The sequence below is a fragment of the Emydura macquarii genome, unplaced genomic scaffold (genome assembly GCF_026122565.2).
Source record: "Emydura macquarii macquarii isolate MOO-44397 ecotype Brisbane River unplaced genomic scaffold, CSIRO-AGI_Emac_v2 contig_1390, whole genome shotgun sequence".
Taxonomy (NCBI): domain Eukaryota; kingdom Metazoa; phylum Chordata; order Testudines; family Chelidae; genus Emydura; species Emydura macquarii.
In genome coordinates this window covers 22712432-22730224 of record NW_027131527.1, presented here as the reverse complement: position 1 = coordinate 22730224, position 17793 = coordinate 22712432, and the positions used below count along the sequence as shown (strand labels likewise).

At 45.0% G+C, this 17793-nt stretch overlaps 1 protein-coding gene across 1 annotated transcript; it reads left to right on the top strand.

The window, feature by feature from the left end:
- The first annotated feature begins 10726 nt into the window (after window positions 1–10726).
- On the top strand, window positions 10727–17015 carry HHEX (hematopoietically expressed homeobox). The gene is made up of 4 exons (XM_067552873.1): window positions 10727–11201; window positions 13260–13438; window positions 13907–13957; window positions 15748–17015. The coding sequence occupies exons 1-4, from the start codon at window positions 10802–10804 to the stop codon at window positions 15979–15981; spliced, it is 864 nt and encodes a 287-aa protein (XP_067408974.1). The 5' UTR covers window positions 10727–10801; the 3' UTR covers window positions 15982–17015.
- The last annotated feature ends 778 nt before the right edge of the window (window positions 17016–17793 follow it).

The following is a 17793-nucleotide window of genomic DNA, read 5'->3' as shown; positions in this document are numbered from 1 at the left end:
ATAAAGAAGTATTTTTTCATTGCTGTAGTTTGGAGGTCAGATTCCCCATTGCTTTGTCCAAGTGTAGTGCAAAGAAGAATGTGGATTTATAAGCATTTTTGGGTATAATCTTTATGAATGTAACCTTAACATAAAGATAGAGAGAAATTTTAACATGTTGCAGTCAATCTCTCGAAGTAAATAAATGTAACCAAGGAATTGCCAGTTCCCCAGAAACGAAGGATCTGTGTTAGCCCATCTTTTGTGGTGGGAGAGGTAGATGAAACAGCAGAAGTAACAATATAAGTAGATTCTTCTGACAAACTGAATTATGTTTTGTTTTTTATAACATTGTTCACCATATTCTCATAATGTAGAGGTCATATAAGAAACAATTTACGACATGGAAGGAATAGAAAAGAATAAATATTCTAAAACACATTAAAGCAAAAAATCATCTAGGAGATGCTGCCTTTGAGGTTCAGATAGCAACTACAGTGAATTATGTGAATCTTTAAATAAATCAACCTTCCCTCTGGATATGAGGGAAGGTCCTCTTCTGGATCAGTAACTGGTTAAAAGACAGGAACCAAAGAGAAGGAATAAATGGTTAGTTTTCACAATGAAGAGAGGTAAATAGTGGGGTGCCCCAGGGGTCTCTACTGGGACCAGTACTGTTCAACATATTCATAAATTATCTGGAAAAAGGGGTAAACCGTGAGGTGGCAAAATTTTCAGATGATACAAAACTACTAAAAATAGTTAAGTCCAAAGCAGACTGTGAAGAGTTACAAAGGGATCTCACAAAACTGGGTGACAACTGGATAACAAAATGGCAGATGGGATTCAATGCGGATAAATGCAAAGTAATGCATATTGGAAAACATAATCCCAGCTATACATATAAAATGATGGGGTCTAAGTTAGCTATTACTACTCAAGAAAGAGATCTTGGAATCATTGTGGATAGTTCTCTGAAAACATCCACTCAATGTGCCACAGCAGTCAAAAAGCTAACAGAATGTTGGGAATCATTAGGAGCAGGATAGATGATGACAGAAAATATCATATTGCCTCTTTATAAATCCATGGTACACCCACACCTTGAATACTGCATGCAATTTTGGTGGCCCCCATCTCAAAAAAGATATATTAGAATTGGAAAAGGTACAGAAAAAGGCAACTAAAATGATTCAGGGTATGGAAAAGCTTGCATATGAGGAGAGATTAATAAGACTGGGACTTTTCAGTGTGGAAAAGAGATGACTAAAGGAGGACATGATAGAGATCTATAAAATAATGACTGGTATGGAGAAAGTAAAAAAGAAAGTGTTATTTACTCCTTCTCATAACACAAAAACTTGGGGTCACCAAATGAAATGAATAGGCCACAGGTTCAGAAGTATTTCTTCACACAACGCACAGTCAACCTGTGGAACTCCTTGCCAGAGGATGTTGTGAGGGCCAAGATTATAATGAGGTTCAAAAAAGAACTAAAAAAGTTCATGGAGGATAGATCCATCAATGGCTATTAGCCAGGATAGGCAGGGATTACTGTTTGCCAGAGGCTGGGAATGGCCAATGGGGTGGATCACTTGATGATTACCTGTTCTATTCATTCCCTCTGAAGAACCTGGAACTAGCCACTGTTGGAAGACTCAATAATGGGCTAGATGGACCATTGGTCTGATCCAGTATGATAATTCTTATGTTCAGAATCTTAATGAAAGAAGCTAGTGCCATAATAATCATTTGGACTCTGTGCACTTTTTAGCAACATGACAATCTAGAATAAAATGCTGGCTCAAGCTTTGTTTCTAATAGTGTCACCTATCAAGGAGAGCAAAAATAGACAGAAATGCTCCCATTCCACTCACTGGGAGTTCAGGGAGGAACTCTGCAGGTACTTCACAGGGTCAAGATTCCCCCAAATGGGAGTTAACGATGAGAGTGTGAGGACTTAAAAGAGGGGGAGGAAAGAAGCAACCATATCGCACCATGGTTTTCCCCTGAGAACCTGATAGATATCTGCAGTGATATCTGTGGCAGGAATTAATGCTTCTAAAAGCAGAATTAACTCCCCTCTGCAACTTCTATTTGATCAGAGATAGTAAACAGCAAAAGGGCATTCAGCCAATAGCAGCATGGTTCCTGCAGCATGGCGACCTAGTGCCATGGAAGAAAGTGCTCTCTAATCATCATGGAGTGTCTGGCCAGCCCCAAGGATGGCCCATGATTTGTGTGGGTTGTACTCTATTTTCCCTGCAGAGATTTGGACTTGTGGGGTGTACAGGCTAGGCATCTCCCTACTCTGTCTGACTGCAGATCGCTCCCCTAGGAGAAAGAGAGTGCAAAGGAAAATCCAAGAAGAAAACTTTGCAGACTTTGCAGTGGGCTTTATTTTCCTCCTGCAAGTTTTCTCATTGAAGGAGCACTAGAGCTTCTCAATACAATTATTATAAGATGTATACAAGGTTGGCAGAACAATGTATTTTCCTTAACCTTCTTCTTAGAAACAGTGGAACCATTTGTGTTGAAACTTTCAAAAAATATTCAGCTTGAGGCAGACCTCTAGCATGCAAAATTTCAGCCTGAATGGTTTAAGCTTAATAAAACAATTAGCAATTGAATGTAGAGTCTTGTGTCGGAAAATGATAAGCAACCATAGCTATCGATGTCACTGCCAGCTCTGCCTGGAATAACAATTAATTAATTAATTTGTTCAGTTCTTGCCTAAACAAAAGATATCTGGAACACCTGACAAGAGTTGTTGACATCACTTTCTGCAATACATAATGCCACTGACTGCAGCACAGTTTGGTTTCTAGGGTGTTAGGAAAATGAAACGTTCCATCCTGTACTGTTTCCTCCTTGGAGGATTTTCAGGACTTGCAGGTCACTTTTTTTGGAAGACTTTGGAGATATTTCCAGCGGTGGGAAAAAGTGAAATGGCTGCAGACATTATAGAGCATCTTGGAAAGCTACACACATTTCAGGAATCAATTAAGAGGTAATTTTTGCAGCTAACCCATTCCTGCTGTTACAAGATGGATGTTCACTCCACCTCCCATGAGTCTCCTACGGCCAAATTCACCACTGAAGTAACTCGATTGATTTCAGCTAGGAGCTGCTTATCTCTTCTGAAATTAGTAGAGTTACACCAGGTATTAATATTGACTATTGATCCTGTGATCGATGTGTACTAAAACATCCCATACCTTTATGTGCTAGATCACAATTGCTAATTCAGGCAGATCAGAGGCTGGAATACCTCACAGATAGAAGAGCAACAATGTGATAGAAATACTTGGACAGTAACAACTTTTTAAAAGTAGGCCTTCACATGTGTCCAGCCTTATGACTGTTGTGCCCTCAAAACTCTCATTGACTTCAATGCATATGTACGAGCTACCAGATCAGGTACATAATGTTGGTTAGTAATAGAGGGCTGTTTCTGAAAAATTGTTTTATGGGGGAGTCTTTTCAAAGGGGTACGTATCTGTTAGAACGTGACTCATGTTCTTTTTATCTATCATAGTGTTCAGAGGGTTACTTTGGACATAGAAGTTACATGTTTGACGTTTCAGCCAATATTAAATATAAGTGAAACTGCCATATGATTTATGCATTATTTCTCAGTCCAGCAAATCAGTCACTGTCATAATCAAACTAGTCAAAGATGACACATAACTGTATTGTCATTGGGTTGTACCATACAGTGCCTTCGATTGGCTTCTATAACTCCCATTTACATCAAAGGGATGGCATAGATACTAGCATGACAGGCACCTATACCTTAGATAAACTAATCAGTGGGATTTTCATGTGTATGCCCCACACCTCTTCCACAAATTCACTAATAAATTGGAAAGGCTTATATAACTCATCCACTCTCCAAAATATCTACGGTACCATCATATTAGCATCCTTCTTATATGACCCACTCATCACATAGATAATAAGGGTACAAGTGGTGGGAATACTGGATCAGAGTTAAGGCTGTTATTGGAAGCTTAAACTGGAACGTTCTGATTTTTATTCTAACACAATTTTAACATTAACACAATGTTAAGTTTTCAACTATTTTATAACAAAAATATTTTAATGTAATGTATAACTGTTATACTCATCTGGTGACTCTGATAGGCTGCTGAACAGTTCTCTTTCAAGTCCTCTTATCAAAGCATCATAGAAATGTAGGGATGGAAGGGACCTTGAGAGGCCATGTAGTCCACTTCACTGTACTGAGGCAGGACATGCATACTTGAAGCATCCCTGACAGGTGTTTGTCCAGTCTGTTCCAGTGATGGGGATTCCACAACTTCCTTGGAAACCTATTCCAATGCTTAACTATCCTTATGGTTAGGAAGCTTTTCTTAATATCTAACCTAAATCTCCCTTGCTGCAGATTAAACCCATTACTTCTTGCTTTACCTTCTGTGGACATGGAGAACAATTGATCACTGTCCTCTTTGTGATAGCCTTGACATATTTGAAGACTGCCATCAGGTCCTCTCTCAGTCTTGTCTTCTTAAGACCAAACATGCCTGTTTTTTTTAAACCTTTCCTTATAGTTCAGGTTTTCTAAACTTTTCATCATTTTTGTTTCTTCCCTGAACTCCCCAGTTTGTCTTTCTTAAAGTGTGATGCTCACAATGGGACCCAGTACTCCAGCTGAGGCCTCACCAGTGCTGAGTAGAGTGAGACAATTACCTCTCATATCTTACATCGGACACATCTGTTAATACACCCTAGAATATTAGTCTTTTTCACAACTGCATCACATTTCTGGCTCATATTTAATTTGTAATCCACTATAATTCCCAGATCCCTTTCTGCAGTTCTTCTACTTAACCAGTTATTCCACATTGTGTAGCTGTGGGTTTGATTTTTCTTTCCTAAGTGAAGTACTTTGCCTTATCTTTATTGAATTTCATCTTGTTGACTTCAGACCAATTATACAATTTTTCAAAGTCATTTTTAATTCTAATCCTCTTCTCCAAAGTGCTTACAACTCCTCCCATCTTGGTGTCATCTGCAAATTTTATAAGCACACTCTCCACCTCATTATCAATGTAATTAATGAAAATATTCAATAGTAGCGGACCTAGGACAGACCCCTACAGGAGTCCATTCGAACTGTCCTCCCAGTTTCACAGCAAACCATTGATAACTACTCTTTGAATAAAGTCTTTCAACCAGCTGTGTGCCTAGTTTAAAGTAATGAATTGGATGTTTACCAAAGGCTAGTGTATTGTTGAAAATCTGGACGCATAGTCACAATGTGCACCTCTCACCTTCACTAGGTGGCATTAGAGAGCAGTCTGCCTTTAGACTTTATAGTTAGATATTATGTTTTTATATGGTTATGTTAATTTACAACGGCTTGGATTTCAGTACTCCTATTAGTGTAAAAGTCATATAATTTATAAGTGAACCAGATATAAGAAACACACCATAAACATGAAAGCTGGACTTAACTTCAAAGATATTAATTCTTGATTTGGGAGAAACTGGACAATTCCACAATTGTTGGTTTGAAAGGACTGTTTTGTGTCACCTAGCTGTAACCTTTATTAGAGTCTCCATTAAAGAAGTAAATAGATCCATGCTGCTGGGATTCACCTTAGAGAAAAGTTAGAGGAATGGAAAACGTCATGAGATCTTATTCCAAATGAATTTTTGACCCTTTCCTCCTGTCAAGCAAAGATCCTTCCTTTTCTCCCAGGTAAAGCCAGAAAATGTAGCCTTCTCCCTAATCATGTGCTTCTCCCTTATCCCAGCCATGGGAAGGGTCGGTGACTGATGCAAAATGCACCATGAGCAGGAGAAATATGCATGTTCTTTGGTCTCTGAAGACTTCCCACTGCCCTGTATAGTGTCTCCCCCCCCCCCCCCAATCACCAGGTCCGTCTTTGTAGATCAGACTTTATCTATCCAGCTCGAGGTGCAGGGTCATATCTTCCAACTGAAATCTCCCCCCCCCCCCCGGTGGTGAGCCCCAGCACTTCAGACAAACGCAGGATGGAGCCGCTCGGTGAGAGAGAGAACAAATATAGGGCAGGCGCAGTATAGTGTTCAGCTGTGGTGTGTTTATTTGGGCTCCTAACAGGTTAAGATATGGGGAGAAATAGATCAGTTCGCTCTAAAATAATGCTACCCACAAACGGTTTGTCCAGCGCTTAGCTCGGTGCAGCCCAATCTCAGTAGTGCTACTATAATCATAAAACTGTGTGGCTGGCATCATTACCGGCATCACTGGAAGTGCATTCGGTTTTAAAAGCCAGAATGAGGCATGTTACAAACATGCAAGTAAAGAGCCACATAAAGATAAGAAGTTTAGTTTAAAACATGAAAAAGTTTCTTTAAGATGTGGGATGCTCATTGCTAGATGACCGGAGTGAGGCTTTGTAGAACCCAGGCCATTACAGTGTATCCAATAAATTGTCTTCCCTTGAGCCAGGCTAACATCCACAAACATCTTCTCTGCAACCTAGGCCTCTTGCCCACCCACAATTCTCTTCTGAATATGGTTCTCAAGAATGGTGCCAATGTGAATAACAGCTGAGTTCATCCAGAGGCTGTAGAGTTGGATGAGAGCTGGGTCCTCTCCCTTCTTATGCTCCATGATACAGTCAGTGCCTAAGCCGCTAATATCTTTAAAGTAAGGCCCACATAGTCCCCTCCATTTTTATTCAGAACTCCTCAAAGATAAGGGAAATTTTAGAATAATTATGTGGGATGACAGGGTCCTGAAGTTATTAAACAAAATAATGGGTTCCACAGACAATCATGTGCCCTTGGGATGACTTTATACTGGTGCCTCTGAGCAGAGCCCCCACATGGAGGGGGAAAAGGGTACACTTTACCCAGGCCTGGAGGCCCTGAGGGGTCTGGCCCAGGCTGCAACCCCCATTACCATAAGGAAAAAAATTTTCATGGCTCATGAGATTGTATGTATGGGATGAGGGATTGTGGTATGTATGTGGGAGGGGGCCGATTTTACAAGTTTGTACTGGGCCTGAAAAAATTATCCTTGGGCCCTGCCTGTGAGAGATACATAACTAACCACAAATAAGAACCTTTACATCAGCAAGTAAACTTGGTGATGTTTAAAATATATTGTATATATTTCAAAGCTGGCTAGTCAAATCAGTTATGAGGTAATAAGAAAGGTTGTTAATTATGAACTAACTTTGCTTGGACTGCACTAAAGAGTGCAGTATTTTCCCATGCTCTTTCAGATAAAATAAGGGGAATAGTAGAAAGAACACGGAACAAATGCTACATGTGTCAAAGAGCTATTTTGCTTGTCTTGATCGTGTTTACAATACCATTACATTCCCTTATTTTAGATGTGTTCTGCTCTGTAAACTGTATGTTTATAGCAATAGTATTAGTAATAACATTCTATATCCTTAATGTTTAAAATCTCATGCTGCATTAGAAACGTATAGGTTAAGAATTACCTCTTTCGCAGAAATGACAAACAAAATATATGCTCCAAAAGAAAAAAGAAAAGCAGAAAAAAAGTCTTATTTAATCCAGAAAATAAATTAAAATCTGATGTATTTTTATTGGTTTTAGTATCCAGCAGAGTGAAAATATTGAAACTCTGAGACCCCTTGCATTAAAGAGTCACAACTGTTCTATTTTATTAGTTCTGACTGTGTGAAAAAAATTATAAGGACAACATTGAAAAAATCCGGGATTTAGAGCCCCGAATGGCTATAAAAACAATAAAATCAACTATAAAACCTACACTAGTGATATTAAAAAATTATGAAGTTCAATAAATGTGACATTTCATGAATGTGGATTTAATAGTTTTCAACCTACAGAAAAGAGAAGGCTAAGGTCTAACAATTGGATTTGAAAGGGGCCGTGTTGTAGAAGTGCAAAATTTTTCTTGTTAGGGATTATGCAGTGGTAGTGGAATGTAATAACTGTGCCATTAAAACTTCCTTTTTAACAAGGCCTATTGCTTGTATAAAAGTCAGAAAAGAATAATCTCTTCCTCTATTTGTTTTTCAATAATACACCAAAACATGGAGGTTTCTCGTTTTAAACTTGTTCTCGGGGTTTTGAATCGACAGCTTGTAAAATATTGTGGGGCCCAATATACTGTTGCTTCATATCGTGCACATCGTTATTCTAAAGGGCAACGGGTCGTCAGTTTATTATACGTTTATTAAATAAATAAACTACAAATCCAACACTTCCAGATGAAAATATTAGCTAAATCCCAGGGAAAAAGCAATGCCTGGGAGACATAATACAGAGAAAAAATAATCAAAATTGTCAGTTTAATTTACGTGTACCTGAAATTTACAAGACACGGGCATACGCTTTAAAGGTGAGTTTTGGCATTTGTTAACAATGTAAAAACCCCGTATTATTAAAAAATATTTTTCCATTTCACCAACACCCCTTCCTCCTGTTCTGAGCCTTAGTTATTTCTTTGTGGATTTGAACTAGAGAACATTTTTTTCTTTAACAGCACCTGTTATTCCTTAACGGTCATCTGTGTTGGAGGTGAGCATTTGTGAATTGTGTGTGTGTGTGTGTGTGTGTGTGCACGCGCAGAGATCACGGAAGAATGGATCATTTGAAAATCCTCCCCTATAGACATGCGTTAATCACTCTATTTTCCAAGTGCCAAGGACGGCAGGAAAAGCAAATTAGCCTGCTCAGATAGAAAAAACGCCTCACTGACTCAACAGGGAAAAAGTTCCCTTCAAAGACAGGCATTTCGTCGGAGAACATTTGGTGACCAGTTGTCTGCAGGGGAGGCGGATTTGTAATACCTGGGGTATTACTTCGAGCACATCAGAGCTACTCGCTGGAGAGAGGGGCAGGGAGCAGCCGTCATGTACTTCGGCGGGGCTGCTCCAGTAAGAAAGGCGAGTGCGTCCGGGCCTCGAGCATTGCTCTCCTCCAGGAGCACCTCACCTCTTGACTACTCAAACTGGGGAGGGGACTGGTCAGAAAAACACACCCAGTTTGAAGTAGCAAATCGGTGGAGTCCGGGGGGGGGCGGAGAGCCCTGCCGGGCTGAGATCCTAGGCCGGCAGCTGTGCTGGTCTTCGGCGTGTCTCGCGTGTAGGAAGTTGGGTCCCAGCGCCTGAAATTCCGCTTCTGCTCCGGCACGTCTGGCGCCTGGCCTCCGGCGGCTCGGTGCAGCTGCAGGACACCAGCCATCATCACCTTTGTTTACTGTCGCCCTTGGCGGGAAGCGTCGGGCCTGAGGATTCCGTGTCTGGCTGACGAGGCGATGAGAAGTGCCGCAGGAAATAATGCCCGCATGCCTAATCCCCCGGCCCGGGCCTAGCCCGCTCCGGGGGGTGCCCAGGGACAGCCGACAGCTCCCTTAGGGCCCGGGCAGCGGCCCGGATTAGCCGAGCGGCTGGAGATACAAGCGATGAGCCAGTCTCAGCCGCGGCTCTTTAAGTGCATCAGTCCCCTGCGGACCCCGGCGATTCGATCAGGACGTGTCGCACGAGCCCCGCGCCAGGGGAGGTCTCGCTGCTCGCGGGGGAGCCAGACGGGCGCGCGGCGTCGCTCCCCAGCCAGCATCCAAGGCGAGAGCAGCCCAGAGGAATCCCCCTAGGCGCGGGAGGGCGTCTCAGGGGCGGGGTGTGGGGGAGGGGGGAGGGTGCTTACCTCCTGCCCTCCTCTCCCGCCCGGTCCTGCCACACGGCGGCCCCCACTCACCTTTCCCGGCAAGCCGCCAGCGACAGCCGCGCTGCCCCGCAGGAGCGGCCAGTAGCGTCCGTGGCTTCTGGGCGGGTGTCCGGCTACGGGGAATGTTTGCCAGGCGTAACCCTGCCTTTGCCCACAGGGAGCCGGCCGGCGGGCTAACATCCACCAAGCCGGGTCTCGCCAGCGGTGGCTGGAGCTGTGCTCCGCCACGCTTTCCCTTTAGGGCAGATGGCCCGGGGGGGGGGGGGGGGGTGTCCTGTCCTCCTGCAGCTTGCAGCGGCTCCCTGCACAGCCAGGGTGGTCACTGCATCAGTCCCAGACACCAACGCCATCCACACGCAAGGAAAGGCGTAGGAGCCTGCCAGTCACTAGGACTGGGGGATGTGTGTGTGTGTGTGTGTGTGTGAGGGCAATAAATGTCCCCTCGTAACCCCATAAGGGAGGGCCAGACCCATGCCAGGGGCAGATGGTGAGCAAGCTAAGAACAGCGATGCTGGCTCTGACCAATGGTCCAGCAAGCCCGAAATCCTGTCTTCTGAGCGGGCGGATGCTTCAGAGGGAATGAACAGAACCGGGCAATTTGTCCAGTGATCCATCCCCGTCCCCAAGTCCCAGCCTCTGGCAGCCAGAGGTTTAGGGACACCCAGGGCATGGGGTCTCCTCCCTGAACATCTTGGCTAAGAGCCACGGAAGGACCTCTCTCCCCTCCGTGCTCTCAGCTAATTCTCTCGTGAGCCCAGTTCTACTTTGATGCGGATTCCGCTCCTCTTTCTTCTCCCGCTTGTTGATTGGCGCCGTGGGGAGTTTGCTCAGGGGGAGTGTTTGCCGAGGGGGGGGGGGGTGGCTTTCCCCTTCCTGGACGGGCTCATTGGCTAGACACAGCAATGGCAGGAAGGGGACAGAGACCATGCGGCCCCGCCCAGCGCCAATAGAAACCTATTGAAGGGTAATCTGAGCCCGGAGAAATTCACTGCTGCGGTGCAGGCATCAGCCCGGAGGCTGGGGCTGCCTTTCGGGAAGGGTGCGGGGGGGGGACGCGTGTCTCTGTGCCGGGCCAGGCAGGGCGGCCTGAGCGGCAGGCTCCGGGGGAAAGGAGGGGAGTGCAGAGCGCCGGGGAGCCATGCAATACCAGCACCCTGCCTCCTCCCCGGCGGCCGCGGCCATGGGGGTGAGCGTCCCGCTCTACGCGCCCACTCCGCTGCTGCAGCCAGTGCACCCCACGCCCTTCTACATCGAGGACATCCTGGGCAGAGGGGCCGCCGCTCCCCCAGCGCCGCCGCACCCCTTGCCCTCGCCGGCGCCGCCGACTCTGCCGTCTCCCAACTCCTCCTTCACCAGCCTGGTGTCCACCTACAGGACCCCCATCTACGAGCCGACCCCGATCCACCCGGCCTTCTCCCACCATCCCGCGGCTGCCCTGGCTGCTACCTACGGGAGCAGCACCTACGCCGGCCCCCTGTATCCTTTCCCCCGGACCGTGAACGACTACACGCACGCCCTGATCAGGCACGACCCCTTGGGTAAGCAAGGCCTCTCCTCTCTCCCTCCTCCGCGATCTCCCCTCCTGTCCCCCCTCCTCGCGCCGCAGCCAGTCCGCGGGCGGCTGCGTCCCAGCCAGGGCTGTAGGTGCTTCTGCATTTCTGCTGCTGGGGGTTGCAATTGAAAGTCATTGAAACTCTCTCTGGCCTCGGTCTGATTTACAGTAAATTGAGAAGCGCTGAGCTCTCGCATTTGGAAGCAGACCGCAGTGCGCGCCCGCTGGTGACTCAGATTTGTTTTCCTTCAACCAAGTGACTCTGAGTGTCCTTAGTTGTGCCGTGTGTGGTTTTGGTGGAGAGTCTTAATTGTACTGAAAGATCATATTTCAGATCTGAGTCTTTGCCTGCTGCTGACTTAAAACACTTGGCGGCTGATTCTGATCTCACCGGGACCCGAGTAACTCTGGAGCTTAGTGCATCCCCTCAGTAAGTCAGATCAGAGTCAGGCCTCCGGTCACTCCTCTGCTGCAAACCCCAGAAGGATTGTATGTACCTGCCCTACCCCACTCGGCAAGGCTGAGACTCCCATCTCTGGAGGGCTGAGCCCAGCACCCGCCGGCTCAGCGCACTGATAGCTGCGGCACTTGCTCTTAGTGATTGCAAAACTGGACCTGACTCACCAAAGTTGTGCAGTGAAGGAGGCTGACCCTTTCCGTTCATACAGGAAATCTTGAGCTCTCGATAGGAGTAAATCTGGTTTCAGAAGCTGTTAAGTGTTTTCCTGGCTGCCTGAAGCAGGCTCTTCCCCGGGAGTCGTGCACACTGCTGATTATTTTATCGACATCCTCAATACAGACAAATTCAGGAAACACTCGACTTCTGATAGCCGGGATCCGTTTTTCTGATATTGTTCATTTCCTCTGTGTGGGATGTGACTTTATGACAGCTAAAATAACCAGTTGCTTCCTATTTTTTGAGTCTGTTTTGCACCAGAATTACTAAAGCTTGACGCAAGCAAAATCTTGAAAAACAATGCTGCATTTCAAAGGGTACAGACAGAAACGCAAACAGGGACTCACAGGCTCTGACGGAGAGTTGCTGGACCAGAGGGCCCTGCAACTTTTTTTTATTTGGTTTGATTTAATTAACTGCTTACATTGCATACGGCCAGCAGACCCGAGAGCTACATTTCTATTGCTAATGTTAAGTGATTAAACCCCAATTGCCTGTCCCCCTTGGTGGTCTCAAACAACTCACCTACCAGCCTTGGTATTTAGCCAGAGTATAGTTTGTGTGATTAATACGACATAGAGACAAAAGGACAGATTCCACATTGGGTGTTTCCGAAGAAATGCGGCTAACCCGCGTGGAAGGTGAAATACACAGATAATGACAGTACTTCCTAGCACAAACCCAGCCTTCGGTAGACTCCAGAGAGGGAATGCTTCAGTATGGAAAGCATGCTCTCAGCATGCGGGCAAACGTTTGCTCAGAGTACAAGGCAGTCTCTTCGGGTTATTACAGTGAAAGAGCAGAAGGAAGCAAAGCTTTTTTCTCTTTTCTTTGCGAGATAGCCCGACAGGAAACACATTGACGGAAATGTTGCCTTAGCCCTTAGGGTGGCTTTAACTGGTCTCCTCTGCTCGACTGATGTAAAAATCAGAGGCGAAAGATCAAACCGAGACCGAAAAGTCAGCGTGCATTGAAAGCAAAGCGCCCCACATTCACACCGCGCCGAGCACTGACTAAGTCCTCCTGGCAAGAGACGCTGTGCACAATGCAAAGCCAGTCTGCCATGCAATAAGCTCCGACCGGTGGGGAAACGCACCGATTTCCCCTATGGGAAGCGAGTGTTTCTATTACAGGAAAGAGTCCCGGGGTATCCGAAACAGAAGCTGCAGTGTGCGCGGCACCCAAAGCAAACGCCGCCCCTTCTGTTACCATAGAACGAACCCTCTCCTGCGACGGCTCCCTGGGCCAAGCTTCCCTGCAGGCGCACGAGCCGGGAGCCCAGCCCCAAGCCTCGTGGGAGACAAGCCCCAGCCCGGCCTGCAGCCACGGGTCGGTCAGTAACGTGCGGGGCTTGTGTCTCTTTTGAAGGGAAGCACCTGCTCTGGAGTCCCTTCATCCAGCGGCCGCTGCACAAGAGGAAAGGGGGGCAGGTTCGCTTTTCCAATGACCAGACCATCGAGCTGGAAAAGAAGTTTGAGACCCAAAAGTATCTCTCGCCGCCCGAGCGAAAGCGACTGGCCAAGATGCTGCAGCTCAGCGAGAGGCAGGTGAGGCCAAGCAGATCCCCCCGCGCACGCGGGAGCACAGTAGCGGGGCTGCCGCGCGTAGGCCCCACCGGCTGCTCCTGGGCCCGCCCTGCTTCGTTGGGAGCCAAAGCCATAACTCCTCTTCACCTAAACCGGAGCGGGGTGCTCACCCCCAGGAGCGCTCCGTTTTAGGGCTCTTCCAGCCAGCCAGGGGTGTGCAAATACCTATCTCTTCGGCAGCTTTGGGTTACTTCTCCCCTTCCCTAGAGCTAAATTCTGCTGTCAGTGGCACCGGTTGAAATCAGGAGTGACTCCGGCGTTCTCCGGATTTACACGGGGGTCGCTGAGCGGCTCACTTTCTGCTGCTTTATTTTTCTTTCTCTCTCTCTCACTTTCCCCCCCTCTCACCTGAGCAAATAGACTTTGTTTTAAGCTGAGACTTGGGTATACTGAATGTGGGACAACGTTGTGCCCTTTTCTGTTGTTTAGGTCAAAACTTGGTTTCAGAATCGCAGAGCTAAATGGAGGCGCCTAAAGCAGGTACGGGGATGTTTCTGTTTCTATAGAAATAAGTATTTTAATAATCTTATCTTATAACGTGATCGCCTATTCCAGCTTGTATGCAAAAGTAATTTGAAAGGCTGTTTAACCTCTTCACCTTGATTAAAAAGGCAAATAGTCATGCTGGAATCCAGGATGGCTCGTCCAGGCAGCACTAATGTTAAAAGCTCTTAATGTAGTTCCTTTATCAATTATGCCTGGGTTTTCACACACTGCCTATTAAAACTCCACACTAATTGTTTTGTAAACCCATATGTTGTTTATCTAATTAACGCAGAGAAGATAAGTAATTGTCAGTAAATTGCTTAGGCAGTTGTCTTTGGGAAACTATTTACTGGTCCTTTTAATTACACATTTATACCAAGTACAGGCAGACTTATTAGATAAATGTTGGAAAAGCCTGTTTATTGTTTTGAACCCTAGGAAAAATTAAATAGCTTCTGAGTTCATTTAGTTTATGGTCAGTTACTTACTGCATATTAGACTATACATTATGATACTTTTTCCTCCGCCCACATAGATTGTATACACATTAGTAAATCGTTATTTACAAATGAAAGGGGCCTGATCCTGCAGTGCTGACTTGGATAAACTCCCACTGATGTACTCGATAAAGGGCTTTAAAATTATATAGAAATGAAAAAGATGAAAAATGCCAACATTGTGTTCAATTTAATCCTCCAAATAACACAAAATGAAGATTTGTTTTAAGTCTTGGTATTTTTCATCAGTAATGGGGGGGGGGGAAGGTTATATGTTAATAAAAAATAAATATCACCTGCAGTGTGGAGTTGCTGGCTATGTTCAATATATGAACATTTTTCGGTTTAACCTGTTCCTCAGTCTACTTTTATTAATAACTCTTGGTTTATGTAGAGTTGTACTTATTGTTATAGAAATATTTACTTTCAAGCTAGTAATTTCCCCTGAGAAACATGCAATGGACTGATTCCTACTCTAAAATATACCGAGACATCACTTAGAATCTGGGACATTTTAAGTCACTGCCTCTTTTTTAGTCAGTTAGAGCCAGTTCTCTGCTTCCTCACACTATCAGCGGCGCATTTCACCTGTGCATTCTCTTTACTCAAGAAAGCTTCATGCCTCCTGAATCATTTTGAAATTGTGCACGTGTTTAATGTATAGTTTTAGGTTTAGGACAACTAGATGGTTGGTAATTTTCTAATGTCTGTACTATGACATGAAGGGCCTTGGATCCGCCTCCCATTGAAGCCAAAGGCAGTTTTGCCATTGGTTTCCATGAAAGGAAGATCAGGTCCAGAAAGAAGCAGCTGATCAGTTGGAACATTTGTAATAAACATTTTCTTTTCTGAAAACAAAATCACTTTCAAAATGCTCCTGGGTCAAACTTCTTGCTCGGAGGTATTTGAGATGAGGATGATGATGATGATGCTGTTGAGTGGGAGCCCATATTATGTTTGTGGCTGCTTTTTAGCTGTCCTTGCCTGTCTCATTTTGGTGCTAGCACAGCTCCTCTTTCCTGTATGGTACTTTAATCCCACCTGCTGTGTAGGACAGTTTTATAAGGAAAAGTTGCTGCTCACAGCTGTACACATGCGGTTCCATAAGAATTTAACAAGCAGAGCAGTACAGCCCAGACTGCCTGAAAATGCCCCAGAAATTCTAGGCTTAGAACAAACGCCCTTCAAACAATTCACTTTGCCTTACAACATTGCCCTGACTCCCGGTGTTGTGATTGTGTTGGCTACATTTCGGTGTCAAGCTGGTTGTTTCCTGATTAATTTTAGGAGAACCCTCAAGGCAGCAAAAAAGAAGAAACTGACAGTGTGGACAGTCACTGTAATAAAAGACAAGAGAGCGGTCTGACCCCGGAACAGAAGAATAAAGAAGTCTCTCTCGATGGGTCTCAGTACACCCCCTCACCAGTCTCTCAAGAAGATCTGGAGTCAGAAATCTCAGATGATTCCGATCAAGAAGTGGACATTGAAGGTGATAAAGGCTATTATAATTCTACCCACTAATGGCTCCCCGCTTAAGAATAGACTTTAATTCAGCTTGCACTTTAATGGGAGCTGGCTTGTAAAGAATGTTTTGCTACAGAAGAAAACTTTCACCATTTGTCGGAGACAACCACTTAAACTAGTTTTGTAAATCTAAAACCAAGCTATTTTGTGCAGACAGTCGATTCATGGGAAGATCTTTATTTTGGATTAAAGAACAGATCCATGTTTTGTATTTAATTTGTAAAATATACTTGTACATTGATTAATATTCTAACTGGAATATAATAATACTACATCTTGTCTTTGCTGACTTGGGTCTCATCTAGCCGTCTTTATGCAGTCAGGCAGAACTCCCATTTATTTCAACTGGACTTGAGTATGAACTGCAGGATGAAGACCTTTATATGTATATACAAAATTTAGCTTAAAATAGACAGTCTTTTAAATGTCTCCTTTCCTATCAGAGGAATATATTTAATGAAATGGAGAGGGATTTGATAATTCTCACCAAGTGCCTTATAGCTGCCCTCTCATGGTGCTCTTTTCCAAGACTTTATTCTGTTTATGCTCTATATCATTTGTAAAAGTTAATTTTTATGTGTAGGTTACACACAATACATATACAGAGCCCTTTTGAATCTGGGACCCCTGGGGATGTTGCCTTGCAATCTGTCTGATTCTATTTGTAGGCGAAATATTTTTTATTAAAATCTATCCATCTGTTTTTGCCTGATTTATAATTTACTTCCTGTATTTCACAAGAAAATGTGACAAGCAATAGGACCCTACTGCGGGAGAAAAACTGACATCAGCTGCTGGATGGTAAAGATGGGCATACATTAGCAATAGGAAGTTAATGCCTGTTATATACATATCTGTCTTTGTATATATTCATTTGCTTTAAAAGTCTTGCGGTTTTATACCTCACATTGTTCATAATTTGTACATACTTGTTTATTGTTTTTGTTTTTTTTTAAAAAGCCAAACATTGGTATTTAAATTGTTGATGACCAGCTTGTCTGTGAAATAAAAGTGAACTCTGGACCACCCGCGATATTGGACAGTCACTTCCTTGAAACATGCCTGTTTGCAAGAGAACGTATCTTACTTTTTCCAAAAAGCCTTTACCCAACTCCACTTTCATGCAACTGAAAAAAGCAGGTTTTCCGCTCAGTTTATTGGCCGGATGGGTCGTGAAACTGAGCTCGGAGCTCTAGCGGATTTTGAGCAGTGCCATGCTCAGAATTGCTCTGTTGAATTTGGGATTGCGTTTCTCTCGCAGCCTGCCAAGGCTGTCAAAAATGCCGGGCCGCCGGCCCCGGCGGCGTACGGCGCTCCGCCGAGGGGAGGGCGAGGTTTCGCAGTCCCGTAGCAAAGTTTTACAGGGCGCAGCTCGTGTGTGATCCAAATATTTGGAGAGAGGACGCAAAAGGGAAACTTAGACCAAAGCGGACGCTGGGTGGCTTAAAAATGAAAACCTTCGCGGCTGGCTGGGAAGGTTATTGATTGCACTGGCGCTGCCCGGCTGGGCTGGCGTTGACCTGCCAGAGTCAATAAGGCTTATTGATTCTAGCCGCCATTCTCCGAAACCATGCGAGTCTTCTGGGAACCCCCCCGCGCGGGAATAAAGGAAAGAGGAAGACAGGAAACTGCCGGGACTAAGCGGGGATGGGCGATGGTTAGGCTCAAGGGCAATCCTCAATACAATCTAGTAAGGCCTGCCGCATTGGAGAGCGCCGCGCACTCGATCTCTGCCCCTGCCCTGCAGGCCAAAGTCTGCGCTCAGCCCCTCGTCAGGGGATCTTCCACCGCAAGGGGATCCGAAGGAAA

What these genes read in the sequence shown, in the direction of transcription:
- HHEX (XM_067552873.1), top strand. Translation starts at nt 10,802, where the DNA reads ATGCAATACCAGCACCCTGCCTCCTCCCCGGCGGCCGCGGCCATGGGG. An exon ending in TGCAGCTCAGCGAGAGGCAG is followed by an intron (nt 13,439 to 13,906) that starts GTGAGGCCAAGC and finishes TCTGTTGTTTAG; the next exon opens with GTCAAAACTTGGTTTCAGAA. An exon ending in AATGGAGGCGCCTAAAGCAG is followed by an intron (nt 13,958 to 15,747) that starts GTACGGGGATGT and finishes GATTAATTTTAG; the next exon opens with GAGAACCCTCAAGGCAGCAA.